A 17109-nucleotide genomic window follows, 5' to 3' on the forward strand; every position below is an offset into this window, starting at 1 on the left:
TCATTGAGCCAGGCCACATGCTGAGCGGTACCTACAAGTCTATTCAAGTGTCACAAGCAAACAGTGCTATGTCCTGAAAGCTGCTAAAAGTGTCAGACTTATCTCCTCACACTGGGATGTAAAAACCTCCAAACACCATTACATCAGACTCTGCGTCTTTTACTGTTACACTAGCTTATCAATGGATTCATTTGATACAACCTATTTACCCTGCAGTTATGAATTATCCCTTGTAAATAAATGCAAGCTCTCTAATTTACACCTAGGGGTTAGTTTGTGTTTATACTACCTATTGAAGGGAAGTACTAGCTAGGGAAATACATGATCAAATACAATGGATGTCTGTGATCTGCATATCTAAAGCTGGTCTCTGCACAAAGGGTTTACCTAACTCAATTACATGTTCTTGGCCTCATTTGGTCACACCTTTATCTGAATTGACCATCAGGTTAATTTAGATATTCATGCAAAGATTTATTTGGGTCCTGACATCCAATATTCTATTTCAGCATATCAGATCTATGCTTTATCCTGACATCTCCCCCCTTCAAGAGATGGCATGGGCATTGACTGACAGGTCAGTGCCCAAGATCATCTCATCTAATTTCCCCCTGGGTCCACTGTAATAGCTGCTAGCTGGCTCTCACTGTCATTATGAGCCTTCAACCGATTATCATGAAAATTTCTCTCTTTCATCCTGGCAGGGGAATCATACCACTGCTTCTGGCTGGTCTGGGCCTGCATCACGTTCTCGTGTACCAACCCTGTTACAGTGTGCACTTTGTCTCTAATCCTCATGTCTTCTAAGTGAAAGCCTGAGGGAAAAATGGCCAGGAATTCCTGATACTGTACTTCTAAGTGGGAACCCCTTAAGGCTGGCACAGCAGAATACCTCCTTCTACTCTGCCCTGCTCCCCAGTTACAACCTTCCCTGTCAGTGGGACACCCTATGCACTTCTTATCTTGGGGCCTACATAACAGGACACTCCCCTCCCCCTTGGACTCATCTATCTGGGGATGTAGAGTAGCCGGGAGTATGGGCCCCTCATCTACCTCCTCTAAGCTGTTAGACGGCTGGCTAAGTGAATGTGGGCTAGCAACTGACCCCCCTGTCTCTATGGAAAACTCAGATGAATGGTCAGAACTCAGATGTAAATCTGAGTGGTGAACATTCGAACTACAGGTCCCAGCAACAAAGTAAGAATTGCTGTCACTCGCTACTTCCCGTTGGTCAGGACTATGTGTCTCCCCCACATGCTCAATCGCTCTGTATGCAGCTGGTTCAGGCACAGAATATACATCTTCACTCTGCCCTCCCTCCCAGTTACCTGGTACAGCATCTTCCGAGCACATTACCTGGGTAGAAACATTGTCTTTCTCTAGCACAACAGAATTAATCACATTGTCATCTGTCCCATTTCTAGTAAGCATATTATCTACACCAGTATTAATGCCAACATCTGCAATAACAATGTCCGCTGTCCCTATCCCATGACAAGATGTCAGTGTAAAAACAGGTTTGGAGTCTAACACAATACTGTTATTGACATTATCCTCATTAAAGGCAGTAGGTCCAATAAGACATTCTCTTTCCTTATCACATCCTGGCACCTCGGGTTCTTCCCGTAAATCATCATAATTGCCAGAGTTAACACTGGCACGTATCAGCTTCTCATCATCACATTTCACTCGCACAGCACCAGATGCAAAATGATTACAGAACAGTTCAGGTTCTTTACACAAAGTCACATCATTGGCAGGTTCAGCATTATCCCATACTACCTGGGCTGAGTCACATGGTGTAATAGAATTAGAGATAGTAGGAACAACATTTGCGGGAACATACTGAGAATTTAACCATCCAAGATCAGTAACTACTAAAACATTTGTGGGAATATCTTCAGGCACTTCCATTTTTCCCCCAGAAATAGTCTTCTCAACAATTATGTCCTCTTTAAAATCAGCCTCCTCCAATAGCAAATTCTGTGCAGCATCTGGTAGTATGCTGCTAGCATCATCAGCTTCCCCCAGCAGATTAAAAGGGGCCTCGGGATGCAAAATCTCGGTAGCATATTCCATGTTATCTGTAGCTGGCAGGGGTACCTTTTCCTCGTGGGCCACCCCTACAGGCTGGGCGATTACTGCTCCAGCTTGTGAAAGAAGCTGCTGCAGGTGCTGCCTTTCGTCAGCCACCCGGCGACACTGATCTAGCCAGAATGGGGTATGAAGTCCACCCCTGAAAGATACCTCTTCCTGAGCGTATTCAAAACTCTCCTCCAGGTAGTCCAGCCGTTCCATAAGACTCATCGTGTAGCCCGGAATAAGGACCATCATGCGATACTCGCTGAAAGGATGTATCGGGCTTTCCTCTTCCCAGTCGAGGTGTTCGATGATCTCCCTGCGTGTCTTGTTGTGGCAGGAGAAACCTCGCAGCTGAGCTTCTTCAATTAGCTCTGCCATACTCATCATGACAAGTGGATTCTTTGGATTTAAGAAAATGTACCTACTCGGATCCTCTGGTTCAGTGACATTATCCACACCTTGATCCTCTGGTTCTGTCTTGCTCCCCAGCTTAGGTTCCATATCACATTGCTTCTTTGCATCATCCTCCAATAATGCGTGAACCAGCTCCTTTTTAGTTTTATCTGTCCAGTCGAGACCTCGCTGCTCACACAGGGCAATTAAAACTTCTTTGGCTTTTTTCTTGTAAGCAGCTGCCATCCTTGCAGTCACTTTGCAAAATAAAAGATAGAAAAGAAAAACAAGAGAGAAGGGAAGGGAACTGCTTTGCACGTATGTCTTTAAAAATTATAGCCCTGAGTTTCGTCCTTGTAAAACTATTGTATTCCTCGCAAGGTTACAATCAGTTTATAAGTGCAAGGGTTAATTGCTTAAACCATGCACTTAATACTCTAAGAAATTAAATCATCCCACCGCTATGCCACCAATTTGTCACGAACGCGCTCCCAGCTGCCGTGACGTTGGGGTGTTTGCTGTATGAGGTCACACACGATTTCAGCCCGCAGTCTCTCTCACCTATCACACAGGTTCTTAGACCTACGGAATCGCCCCCAAACACAGCGCTCTCACACCCCCAGACACTTCAGGTACAGCCACCACCTATTGGGTACGGGCAATAGGACCCCAATATACTATCCCCTACTGGCACACAGGCTTCTAGTTCCACAAACTAGCAAGACTCCCACCAGCACACACAGGGTTAACTCTTCACACCTCCAGACTGTTACACAAATGTACATACAAGCACACACAGCTTGTTAATCAAATGTATCAACAAATCACACACTGGCATTCCAAGGGTTTACCTGGACGAGCAATCTCCTCTACAAAGGCTATGGATTATTTAGAGTATCAAGGACGCAACTTATTAAATTTTAGATTTAATATACAAAAGGTACAGGGCATTCAGATATAAAGAAAAATAAGGAATAAACAAATAATAAATTTGACATAACAAGCAAAACAGTTTAAAATAAAAGAGATAACCTACAGAGCATTACTTACATATAATAATCTGTATGCCTGGGGCAGGCAGAAATAATGGACAGTCCTTCAATTAGATTGATCCCCAAAAGTCTGACAATTTGTTCCCTCAGAACACAGATTTTTAAGCAACCTCAAATGGGTGCGGCATTCACAGGGGCAGGGTTAATGCTAATCGGGGTTGTGTCCTGGGACACTTTTTCAAACCAAATTTACCTGTTGCCTGATTTATTAACCAATTCTACAATGTGATATATTTGTCCTGGACAGCGTTACATCGATCCAATTTTATCATTAACCAATCCCCTATGACTTTGTACATCTTTTCATATCAAACATGCCTAAGTACAGGGCATTCGCAGAGCTTCCACTCCTTTTCTTCATTTTTCTGTGGGGCAGAATTCTTAATTTAACATATGAGCTGCCCTTCCTCATGCTATTGAGGAATAGGTGGTTGATCTCTGCTTTTATTGATTTTAAGTGGCATATTTTAAAACGGAATTCTTTCTGTCTATACAGTATTACATATAGGCTATGTTATCCCCTGGCCTCATTGAGCCAGGCCACATGCTGAGCGGTACCTACAAGTCTATTCAAGTGTCACAAGCAAACAGTGCTATGTCCTGAAAGCTGCTAAAAGTGGCAGACTTATCTCCTCACACTGGGATGTAAAAACCTCCAAACACCATTACATCAGACTCTGCGTCTTTTACTGTTACACTAGCTTATCAATGGATTCATTTGATACAACCTATTTACCCTGCAGTTATGAATTATCCCTTGTAAATAAATGCAAGCTCTCTAATTTACACCTAGGGGTTAGTTTGTGTTTATACTACCTATTGAAGGGAAGTACTAGCTAGGGAAATACATGATCAAATACAATGGATGTCTGTGATCTGCATATCTAAAGCTGGTCTCTGCACAAAGGGTTTACCTAACTCAATTACATGTTCTTGGCCTCATTTGGTCACACCTTTATCTGAATTGACCATCAGGTTAATTTAGATATTCATGCAAAGATTTATTTGGGTCCTGACATCCAATATTCTATTTCAGCATATCAGATCTATGCTTTATCCTGACAATGACATTAGGAGTTTTTCAGCCACAACAACCACTGGAAATCTTCACTTTACATTACAAAGTAGACCTAATAGCAACAAACAATGCTGCACATGAAAAAATGTCTCTGATGGTAATTCAATAGTGAAAATAATAGTCCTGAGCATCTCTCAGTCAAAAGGAATCATAGATTGTCATCCAATAGTTAGCATTAAAATTGTATCCACTCCTCTTATGCTGCTAGGGAAGGAAATATTAGCTATGTAGAGAATCTTTCTTGTAATGTCAACCTTACCGGAGATACCTATCTGACCATCATCGGTTTATCTCTTTTTGAATCTGTACTTGTGTTTTTTAGATCTTCCTTAGAAAGATTTGGGACCTACTGGTTCTGGGGTAGAGCAAAGTAGGGTAATGGAAGCATTAAAATAATGGACATTTCTGAAAACTGGTGCAAAGTAGAGATGACATTTTCAATACTATTTGCTAGAATATCGCACATTTGGTGGCAGAATTTCAAACCTTGCTCAGGTGAAATGTGGCCTTAAGTATTCTGAGCAGAATATCCCCCATCACTTTTTTTTTGTTACCCCCCAGCAGCGGCGCACGGAGGATTGTCGAGGGGGGGTTTCCCCCCGCCGACCCCAAAAAAACAAAAAACCCCAGAGAGAGCTGCTGCGCATGCGCAGCAGCTCAGTTTCGCCAGCGCTGTCCTATACAGCAGCCGCGGCGCTGTCTAAGAAGCATCTGCGGCGGTGCTGTATACAATACAGCACCGCCGCGGACGCTTCTTTGACAGCGCCGCGGCTGCTGTATAGAACAGTGGCCACTTAGTTAGCGCAGTGGGGTGTTTCTAGAGACTCAGAAACCCCCCCTGCGTGCGCCACTGCCCCGGAACTCCAGTATCATTTTTATACTACAACCACACCACAGAGCAGAATGAATTGAGATGGTTATTGTCCCAACTCTATTCACAGACTGTAAACTCTGTAAAATGCAGAATTTACAAATACAATGTCATGTGTTTGCATTGGTTTAATCCAGATGCTTCGGTCTCCTCCCACACACAAAAACATACTGACAGAATAATTGGCGCATATGTGTGTGTGATAGGGAATTTAGAAAGTTGGCTCCAATGGGACAAGGACTAATGCGAAAGGCTACATAGTATGCTTGGCACTGTTTTTTTCTGAACTCTATTAATTCTTTTGATATATTTGAATGTTTCTATTACATCATCTCTGTCCCCTCTCTCCTCTATGCTGTACATGTCCCTTCCCTTCATATTCTGTGTTTTGTTGTATATGCAGTGGTCGAAGTGTCAGTATGTAATAAGTAAGTGAATGGAATTTGATAGGTTTACAATGAAGGCAGTAGGAAAATTGGTGGCATGCATACCACCATGTACACCCCCACTTCCCCAGCAACAGAAGGCCTCCTCTCCTCCTGTTTCCACCACTTTTAACTTTGCTCTCCAGCTACTCTACCCACCTCCTTCTTGGGACTTCTGTCCACTGACTCCACTCTTGCTTTTCTTTGCACCTTTTCATAGGCTCTTAACCTATTAGCTGCACTCACACTCTTAGGCACAGGTTTCCAACTTGTGCTAAATATCCCTCAATGTTTCTTAATAGCTGTGCTTTAAGCTACCTGAATTATAGTGCTACTTGTTTATTGTACCGTACTGTCATGGCTGCCACCAGAAATTTCACGGCCCAGTACAAATGTAACAGACAGGGCCCCTCTCCTTCCTTCTCTCACCCCACCCTCATTTTTAAATTATTATCTACCCAACATTTGCCTCCCCCGATTCTCTATAGTCACCACCCATCCCCAGTTCCATCTAACCCCTGCAGTAGTTTTCTTACCTCTCTGCGTCTTCTTGCTGTCTCCTTTCGTCTCCTCTCTATTGACAGCACTGTGATGTTATTAATTACATGACATCAGCTATACTGCAGGGAGTCTCTCTGCCTTGTCAAGGCTCTCTGTCCCGGAGCCAAGCACCTGGGGGGCTGGGACTGAAGCAAATGGTGGCAGCTGTGGGGCCCCAACATCTTGGAGGTAGAGGCAGACATGCTTCAAACAAGTGGGCCCACTGTCACATCATCAATTACACGCAGAGGTCTCTCCCCACACCACCTCTCAAGAGCAGCTGCTGCCTAGAAATGGCGCCGGCTACCTCCCTTAATTCACTGCGGATAATGTATTTGGGCTCAGGGCTGGTGGGGCCCCACTTTGCTGCTGGGCCCCATACTGCAGTACTCCCTGTACCCCCCTGATGGCGGCCCTGCGTACTGTTCTACCTTGTACTGTGCTATTGTTTGTTCCTGTACGGCGCTACAGACATTTTGTGGCACCCTTAAAATACTATGAATAAAAAAAAAATATATATATTATAATACTAATACTAATAATAATAATAATAATAATAATAATACATTCCAATTATAAAACTACTACACATTCAGTGCAAAACTATTTTACAATAGACCCACCGACTTAATGAATATCTATCTACATTTGCTACAGATTCATCTTGTGTTGTATTACATCCTGAGAGGAGGTTTTCTACATCTCCTGCTTCAAAAACAAAGATAATAAAGAAGTAACACTGACGTGTGTGTGTGTGTGTGTGTGTGTGTGTGTGTCACAAATAATTTCTCATCTGACTTATTAATTCAGTAGTTCTGAACACACAGAATAAATATATGAATATTTCTTTTGATACTTTATACATGGCATTCACAGAACAAAAGCTTAACTGTGTCTCAGAAACACTGTACATCATCCCAGAAAGCTGTGATCTGGAACAAATGCCACATTGTCATTAAAAAGCATAGACACACACATTCTGGGCTTGTGGGACTTGTGTACTATGCTATAGAAGCCCACTGTATGTGCTGATACACTGTACTGTAAGTTTTGATGACATTCTCCTTTGTTGTTAATGTTTTGATACTTCAATGTGAACTTTGTGGAATTCAGTCAGCGACACAGTCCCACTAGAGTCCTGTGTATCCACCTGCATGAATATTTTATAGGTCACACTGACAGAGGGACAGATGCATGAGCAATTTCCAGTGCAGCGTGTGCTTGTATAAAGCATTCTGTCATAACTTGTACATCACGCACTCAAGTGAAGATCTGACAGTACGGATGTTGCATTTGCTTCTTCTTTAGTTTAATTTTATGCTCAAAAGATAAGTACACTAATAATATTTTCATGGCCGCATGAAAAGAGAATATGTACATATGGAAACTGTTATAATGTAGAACAGGGAAGTTGTTTATCTGATGTGTATATTGTATACACATCATGGCTATAAACAAAACGTTGCACTTGCCTGAATTATACAAATAAATAAAATTAAATAATAGTAAATATAAAATGTATACCCACCTACATATGACTTGAGCTAATAAAAGAGGTCTCATTTTAGATTTGTGAGTGGATTGTAGAGTGACAGCTGGCTATTATGACTTAATGGTTAGCTTCCTATATAACCTGATATTTTATTCTTTGCCCTGTATAGTAGGATGCTGAATAACATGGTCATTTCAGATGTGTTAGAAGGCATCGCACATGGAGAATAATCATTTGTAAACGCTCTGGGACATATATTCATTTATACTTTTGGCACAAATTCTCAATACTAATTTCTCCTACTAGTACCATTTTGAATTCAAATGAACGGTTTCCTTTACAGGGTGTTACACGAAATAAGGTATAATTTCAAGGGATTTGAGATTGCTGTAATGCCTTTTTTAAACAATTCAGGAAAAGAGTATTGAGTACACTGACAATGTAGTAAAACTGCAGAAACTACTTCGAAATGTTACTAAATTAATTCAAAGATCAAACAAAGAGCAACATAATTGCATGCCATTTGTTGGCAAAATCACAGCTTTTCTGAATTAAAAAGAAAAGAAAAGCATACTTTTTTTTACTGGTAATACAGTGCAGATACACCACATACAAGAATAGTCTAAATTGTTCGGATGTGTACAATGTACAATATAACACCAGCAAAAACATAATCTTTCATATTAAATATCTGTCTTGGTATAGATCACCAATATTAATAAATGTCTAGAATAATACTAGAGTAGTAGTATAAATAAATGCATTGCAGTTAGTAGGGTAAATGCAGCCTATAGGAACTAATGATGTGTAAATATAAACAAGTAAATCAGCTGCTTATCAAAGTTACTAGTTATGGTCATTGGCCATATAGTCCCTGGGGGATGTGGAGGGGAAGTTTCTTGTTTCCAGCAGAGCAACATTCCTGGTTTAACTGCTAGTGGCATAGTGAAACTGGAAAGGTAATGGTCTACTTATTCTTGCAGGGATTTGAGGAAGTAGGTTTATAATTGTTGAGAAATTAGGGAATTTGTAAGAATTAACCTTGTGTATAACGATAAACACTAGGGGCCCGATTCATTAAGGATCTTAACTTGAGAAACTTCTTATTTCAGTCTCCTGGACTGTTTTTTCATGTAGCACGCAAATACTTGATAGCTTATTTGTACACTGAAATTTAAAGTTGATATTTGTGTGCTACATGAAAAAACAGTCAGTATTTAACTTATGTGCAAAACAGAATGCTAATTTGCACCCTTTGCATTGTAACATGGTTTTGTCCAGGAGACTGAAATAAGACGTTTTTCAAGTTAAGATCCTTAATGAATCGGGCCCTAGATCCCAGAACTAGGAATTGAACAGGTGAACTGTGGTATCACGTTGTTACTTTCAGAGAATGGATGTTGGTCCCTACATGCTGTTATAACTATGCGAAAGACCGGAAGTACCTTGACCATGTCTGCATATGTGCCTTCAGCTCAAAGAGGCAAAATATAGGGGGGCTATACTGCATTTCTTGTGTCCTTTTTAGAAGAACATTTAGGGCTAGATTTACTAAGCTGCGGGTTTAAAAAATTGGGGATGTTGCCTATAGCAACCAATCAGATTCTAGCTTTCATTTATTTTTTACCTTCCCCACTTTTTCAAACCCGCAGCTTAGTAAATCTAGCCCTTAATCTCTATTCAACATGTTTCATGTGTTTCTAAAATGAAGATGGTAATGGACAATAACATTTAAAAATATTTTTTTATATATTCAGATGGATTCAAATTAATTGTCCATCTAAAATACTTTTATTAAGTGAATTACAAGAAAGAGCAGTCAACTTGCTCTTAAATAAATGAGCACTTATGGAGCTCCAGCATATCTGCTTTTGAATTTCAATTACTGTTAGGCTGAAGATTGCAACAGGAAGAGAGTATTGAAGGAGTCAGATGGAAGATCTTTGCTGGCAATATTAACATTTCTGAAATCATATATTTCTTGTTTAAAGCGCAGACGTATAAGCAATATATAAATACTATTTTAATGCATAATAAGGCTTATTTATAAACTGTAGCAAAGTGTAAAATCCAGAAAATGTCATGGGGCCTGTCCACATCAGACCTGGTTTAGACATAGGACTAAATGAAAGTAGAAGGTACAATTTTTCACCTTGGCAAAATCTATTTAAAATGTGCTGATAGATTTAGAGTTGAGACGGAGCCACATCCTAGCTCAACTCTGTCTGGTATTTGTTTCCTACAGGCAAAGGCTGGCAGTATTTTTCCTGCATGCATAACAAAATGCATTTGCACCCCTTGCAGGTATAAAACTGTATCCTTTAGCTGGCTGTACTCCTAAATCTATTCTTGGTCCATAATTTGCATTGACACATACAGCTGCATGTGAAGAAGTTGCAGAGTGTGTCAGGAGCAGGAGTTATCACTGCTACTGTGCAAGAGAAGACTGCCAACATGTTCATAGAGAGAGAGACAAATGGTGGTTCCTACATTAGAAAAAAATCTATATTGCTCTTGAAAACCAGTTTAGTTCCATTGTAAAAAAATATTTATGTAACACGATTAGCAGTGGAGGGCTGGCAAATTGTAGCTAGGGGGGCAAGTCTCGACTCAGCAGCCTATTAGGAATATTTTTTAAAGGATAAATGCAGGTGTCCCAGTGACCCAAGGTGGCTCACTATGGGACCGGCCTGGGGACAGATGCCCCCTGTTTCCCAGCCCAGCCTGCCCCTGACAATTAACTAGCAATGTAGTTTATCTGTCAAATATGATTGGAGGCTCAGTCAGACACTGATTTTAGTTACATGTACTACATGAAAGCTCACTGATCGTTACACATACAGAGCATTTTATTCTAGCTATGAATGTACCAGTCATCATCAGTTGCATCATCGCCTTTATGAGATATTATTGCCACCAAGAAAGTGGTGTTTGTATTCTTCATGTTAGCTCTTTTCTTGAGTTTATCCAAAATCAAACATTGCTGTTAAAGTCAGATGCTTTTTGAGATGGTTTATGCATAAATTATGTATGGTTCAAAATTGGTAAGGTTTTTGAGCTTGAATGCATAGATATAGGACTTTCATATTTCCAGAAGTGATTTCCCGCTATTTTTCCGGAAGTGCTATGGCGGAAGCAATATGGGAATCAGAAAAGATGTGTTTCTGTAAAGACTGTGAATTATGATTGGTTGGCTCCATATTATGTAGACTATTTAAACCCATTTGAACTCATTGCTGGCATAACACTTTGAAAAAGTCTTGACAGACGAAACGCGTCAGTGTAGAGTGGACTATATCCTTCATTTGGAAGCAGCAGTGGGACATGTCTTCTGGCCTGGAACCTGCTCCTCTTTGGAGAGATTTTGCCGATTTGGTGGATTACATATGAGCCTTCTTAGTATTATTTTTAGTGTAGGGCAATCGCTTATTTTGCCCGTACGTGTTTTGTTATTAAATTATTATTTTTTTTTGAAGAAACAGTCTGAGTACATTGAGAATTATATGGTGTATAGTACACAATCTGGAGCTTATTAAACTATATTTGACTCTGCTTTTAAGATGCAGCTCTATTTGGAATCTAACCTTGATATTTGGAAAAACTGTCCAGGAAAATCACGCTATTTGCACCATTCAAGTTGAGAGTTTTCTGGCGGGTTTGAAAAGTGAAGATATTGCCTATAGCAACCAATCAGATTCTAGCTATCATTTTGTGGAATGTACTAAATAAATGATAGCTAGAATCTGATTGGTTTTTAAAACCCGCTGGAAAACTCTCAGCTTGATACATTTACCCCCAGATAAGCGTATATTTCTCATATTTTGGTACAAGTCTAATTGGCACCACTATATCTATATTTATGTTTAAAGATTTAAATTGTGTGCGGCACTCTCTCTTTACTTTGAATTCTAGATGTGACATTTTGCAAACAAGTGTTCTTAAGAGAAGAAGCTGCCTACTACATACACAAATTTAAGCATTTCTTGATTTGTTTCACACTTTACCGGAATTTGGTTTATCACCTAGCGCCTGATTTGCTTATTTTTTTAGTCTTAATCAAAGACAGATATATGTTAAACTCTAAAGTAATATAAAACTCTAGAATAGAAGTTGAATAAACAGATTGGTATCTACAGTAACAATTTATAATTTTATAACTTAGTGCAGGTACCCATCTGGAAGCGGTCACCTCAACATGCTAGATGGGCATCCATAGTTTTATCAAAATGTTCACTAAGAACATCATGTTTTTTTTTAGTAAAAGAACATGGGAAAAGGGGGCCATGGCCATGTTATGTTGGGGGCATGACTATGTCATATTTACCTGCCACTTCCCCCAGGCCTTGCTTAGAGCTTCTGAAGTGCCAGGCTGCATCAAACCTCCTTCCCATACCCTAAATACATGTATTGTATTGCACTGCATGGATTGCCGAGTTCACTTCCCAACATTCTGGCTGTTGAGACAGAAGTCCTGACTGGCAGGATAGCCCACTGGAATGGTTGGGAGGTATGTGCACATGCTTACTGACCAATTGGTCTGTGGTCATTGGCAACAACTCACACTCATTAACATGCCACATTAACATATGAATCATCCTTATAGATAAGTATGCTTAACTTCATGACACTATTGTATATAGAGGTGTGTGGTTTTATGCACTTATGCAGTCATATTTTGGTGACCAAATACAATGTCTTAGTCACCGGTTATAACTAGCAATAGTAGGGCACTCTGGAGTGAATGGTCACAGCACCTGCAGATAAAGGTTTCATGCTATTTGGAACCGTTGCTCTTACAACTGATTTTCACATTTTTGGTATTTTTTTTGTGTTTTATATTAGTACGCTGTAGTTTTAGTTTATGAAAATTTCAGTGTATGCGATTGTAAACACAAATAGTTCTTGAAATTCCATTAAAAGTACAAAAACAAGAACACTATTTGTCTCATATGAATTTGATTGAAGTCATCTTAATTCTATGATAACTTTAGTATACTATTATTTAAATCTTGATACATATTGACTTTGTTATTACTTGCTTTTTGGTTTTGTACTCATGAATAGTGTATATTGTGAGTCACTAAAACACATAAAACACACTGCATATAAATAAGTAATTAGTTTCTTAGCAATACACCACTTTGCTGCAGAAAATAGAACTATGGTTTTTTTGTCAATATAATATTGGTTGAATTAAGTCATCTTACCTTGTTCATCGAGCAGAACATTGTCTGGTTTGATATCTCTATGAAAATAAAACAAGAATCACATTAAGTAATAACAATCGAGAACCAATAACTACTTGCTTTCTGGGATTTAATAAAATTGGAACATTTCATAACAAGGTATTTGTCTAAATGTGGCTACTTTATGGACGTATTTCACACTTCATACACTGCATCTCTAATTTATTAATTTTTCTATACCATCTAGAGAATACACAGACTACAATATAACTGTAGATGGTCCTATCAAGTATAATTGCCACCCATACACCTGTCCTTACACGCATCAGCCTGTGACAGATACACAGAATCCTGTCATAAAATACAGCAGGTGACATACTCCTTTTCTCTCATTTAAAAAATTAAAATACATACAAACAAGCTACATTTACAAAACATCTAAGTAAAACATAAATAAAAAATATGAATTCTTTGTTGTCAAAAACTACTTACCATAATGTTTATCCCAAGGCCTGTGGCTCCCCATGGGCTACGTTTATCAAATCAAGCAGGTGTTGCCTTTAGCAATCATTTCAGATTCTAGCTATCATTTCATAGGTAGAATCTGATTGGTTTCTATGGTGGACACCTCAAATTTTCCTTTTTAAAAGGTTTGATATCTCCCTCCTTTTGCTACCTTCTCTACAAACACAACTCCAGGGGGTCATTGTATCAAGCTGAGAGTTTTCCAGCGGGTTTGAAAAACTAATCAGAATCTAGCTGTCATTTATTTAGTACATTCTACAAAATGAGAGCTAGAATCTGATTGGTTGCTATAGGAAACATCTCCACTTTTCAAACCCGCCAAAAACTCTCAGCTTGACACATTTACCCCCAAGGTTTTCTTTAGGATGGCTCCTCTACTCTGGAATGCTGTTCTGTGCTTATTGATCTGTCTCTGGACATTTATTCCGTCTCTTAAAAGTAATGCCACCAGAAAACCCTAACTCTTTTTAGACCATTATACTTTCTATTCATCATAGTATCTACCTCTTTATCCACATCTATTGGTTTGTTCTTGTATCGGTTGTTAATGTGTTTGTACCTTTTAGTAATTGTACAGTGTTTATTAAGTAGATTATTGGTAATTTACAAATAGTAAATATTAAGAAATAATGCATCCTTTTACCATTATTAACTGTTTTCACCACAAATTGCAGTTCAAGACCTCAGAAATTCTCATTCCTATTTATTTAATAGGAAGCATCACTATTTCCTAATACTCTCCAGGCTCGTTTACAGGCTCAATTTTGTCCATTTCTATTGTCAAGAAACACCTCTGTGACTAATAATATTTCTATATTTTACACTAAGGGGTGTCTAATCTCACAAATACTGTGTATAAATGTATAATGAGAATGTACCTCTACTGTGAAATAGAAGAATGTCAGGAGCCACCACATTACAAATTAAAAACAACAGACCCTGCGGTAGTGTCTTACATCCTTTTTATACAGTAACGGAGCACACTATTCTGTATAATACACAACTCTGAATTTTAAACAGAACCAGATGCTTACATGATGTGATCCTCATATTCACTGAGAGTTATGGTTCCATAAAATGAGTCATGTGACTCAAGTGACAGCACTATGCTCTAAATATAAGTTGTATATTACGTACTTAGCAAATATAAGAGATGACATCACAACTAATCAAATATATGAATATATATATATATATATATATATATATATATATATATATATATATATATATTATAAATGTCTAGTGGCGTGTGTTAGTCTGTCTGTGTGTGTGTGGAAAAAATAAAACCAAGCTGCAGCGCCACCTGCTGGGCGGAGTTATACACTGACCTACTAAATTCTTAGTGTGTGTGTAAAAAAAAATTCAGAAAGGGTTGAAATTTGGTATACTAAGATGTTTTTAATTTGTTAATTTAATTTGTTAATTGTTAAAAGTGTTTATAAAGATTTAAAAAATATATATATATATTTCTTGAAGGAGAAGTGACAGTTGGGAGTGGTTGGTGGTTGCCGGGGGTGACAGTGGGGAGTGATTGGTGGTTGAGGCCTGGGCTATGGCCCAAATGCATGACAAGAACCTTTTTAACACCTTAAGTAGCTTGATTTGACTAGAATGCATGAGTATCATGCACGGGTTAACTTGTATATATATATATATATGTATAATTCCACATGTATTCATGTCACCTGTGCATTATATTAGGGCTGGATTTACCGTTAGGCAACCTAGGCACCTGCCTAGGGCCAGACGGTCTCAACGGAGCCCCCAGGAGCGGCGGAACGGTAAGCAAGATGGGGAGAGAAGCTTCCCTTGTCAGTTGTTGCTCCTCCTAGAAATGAAGCAGAAACGGCACCCTGTCTGGCAAAGGATTCTCTCATTTGCCTTGAATGAAAACATCAAAACTCAATCATGTGACGGAGACTGCAGCTTTGATCATGCCCATTTACATTTAGCACTTCACGCCATGACGCTACTGTCGATTGACAGCATAGGCTGCCAATAGGTAAGTGAAGAAGCTTGACGTCGCCCAATCGGTGTGCATACCCTCTGTAGTTACTATTTGTACTGTGTGGAGCTGTCTCTGCTGACAACGGAAAGTGGTGAGTGGGTTCTGCTTCGGAGCAGACAGTGGTGTGGCGGGAGAGTAACACAAGGGATGGGGTCTCGGCTGGGAGGTATCTGGGATATGGGCCATGTTCTTCTGTTGTGCTCTGTAACATTTCTCCATTGTCAAAGAATGAGGACTCCGGTCCCAAATACAAATAGCTGACACTCAATTTGCCACAGGCCATTGCAATCAATACTACAATAGAATTATTTGTTTCATACCCATGTGCAGTGTAGTCAGAGTAGCTATATAATAGCAGACAAGTGCATTGGAGAAGTAAGAAGTATTCTGATTGCTTGCCCTTTGAATTGGTTCCTGCAGGGCTGAATTCATGATGAAGCTTGCATCCGAGGGACACCATTTTTAATATTCCTGGAAACTTGCCATTTTTTTTTTTTACAGTAAATTTGTGCATGCAGAGTAGGGTGAATGCTGTGGAATGTATTACATTGGCAAGAAAACATGCCATTAGGGAAAAATGATATGTGGTACCCTGAACATGCAGTATAACAATGTAAAATAGTATGGTGTGCTGACAAAATATTAGATTAGCATGTTTTTAAAGCAATATGAATAAAATATACACCTAATGTGTGTGGTTGTGTGAGAAAAAACATCTTATTGTAGCAATATAATTATCATGCGTGCTATGGTAAATATAACATAACATAAATATGTTATGCAAAAAGAAATGACCAATTATCAGGTGCACTCTGTCTACACCAACATAAAAAAAGTATTTTTCATGGTGTGAAATTTGTTACTCACCGTGAGATCACAAAATACAGTTGCAGGTACGTTTTAATGTAATGCCTGAAACAACTGCAATTATGTTAAAATGGTTCTGAACTAGTTTTACTGCAGTGTCATCACACCTCGACACTGTCAGTGAGGAGCCACACAGGGAGCAGCACCGAAGAAAACAAGACAGCAGAGGAAGAGAAGAAGACAACAGAAGAGAAGATCATAGAAAGGTAAGTAAAGAACACAGCAATAAAGAGAAAGCAGTGTGATTTTGAAGGGGCACAGCGTAATGATGAAGGGGGCAGTGGGCACAGTGTGATGGTGAAGGGGTAAAAGCATCATGGAGTCATGTTGATAATTTTGACAAAAAAAAATCACGCAGAATAACACTGTACAAATACACAGGTAAAGGGATGCTATATTTGCGAAAATAAATTGATTACAACTGTGTATAGTGATCAGGGAATTTTGGGCATATTGTTTATCTGATATTAGGGGGTAAATGTATGAACCTCCGGATTCTTCAACTCCGGCGAGTTCAGCGTCTTCAGCGCTTAAATTTAAAGCGGCGCTGCCTTGTAAAGGGAAGTCTCCCTTTACAAGGCAGCACC

At 39.3% G+C, this 17109-nt stretch overlaps 1 protein-coding gene across 2 annotated transcripts in view; it reads right to left on the reverse strand.

Moving 5' to 3' along the window:
• STK32A (serine/threonine kinase 32A) overlaps positions 1-17109 on the reverse strand; it is a 204781-nt gene that overhangs the window by 62999 nt on the left and 124673 nt on the right. For both annotated transcript variants that reach the window (XM_075209654.1, XM_075209655.1), the window contains one exon: positions 13141-13178. In XM_075209654.1, coding sequence (XP_075065755.1) covers positions 13141-13178 — 38 coding nt within the window. The remainder of the gene's footprint in view (positions 1-13140; positions 13179-17109) is intronic.

The sequence above is a fragment of the Mixophyes fleayi genome, chromosome 4 (assembly GCF_038048845.1).
Source record: "Mixophyes fleayi isolate aMixFle1 chromosome 4, aMixFle1.hap1, whole genome shotgun sequence".
Taxonomy (NCBI): domain Eukaryota; kingdom Metazoa; phylum Chordata; class Amphibia; order Anura; family Limnodynastidae; genus Mixophyes; species Mixophyes fleayi.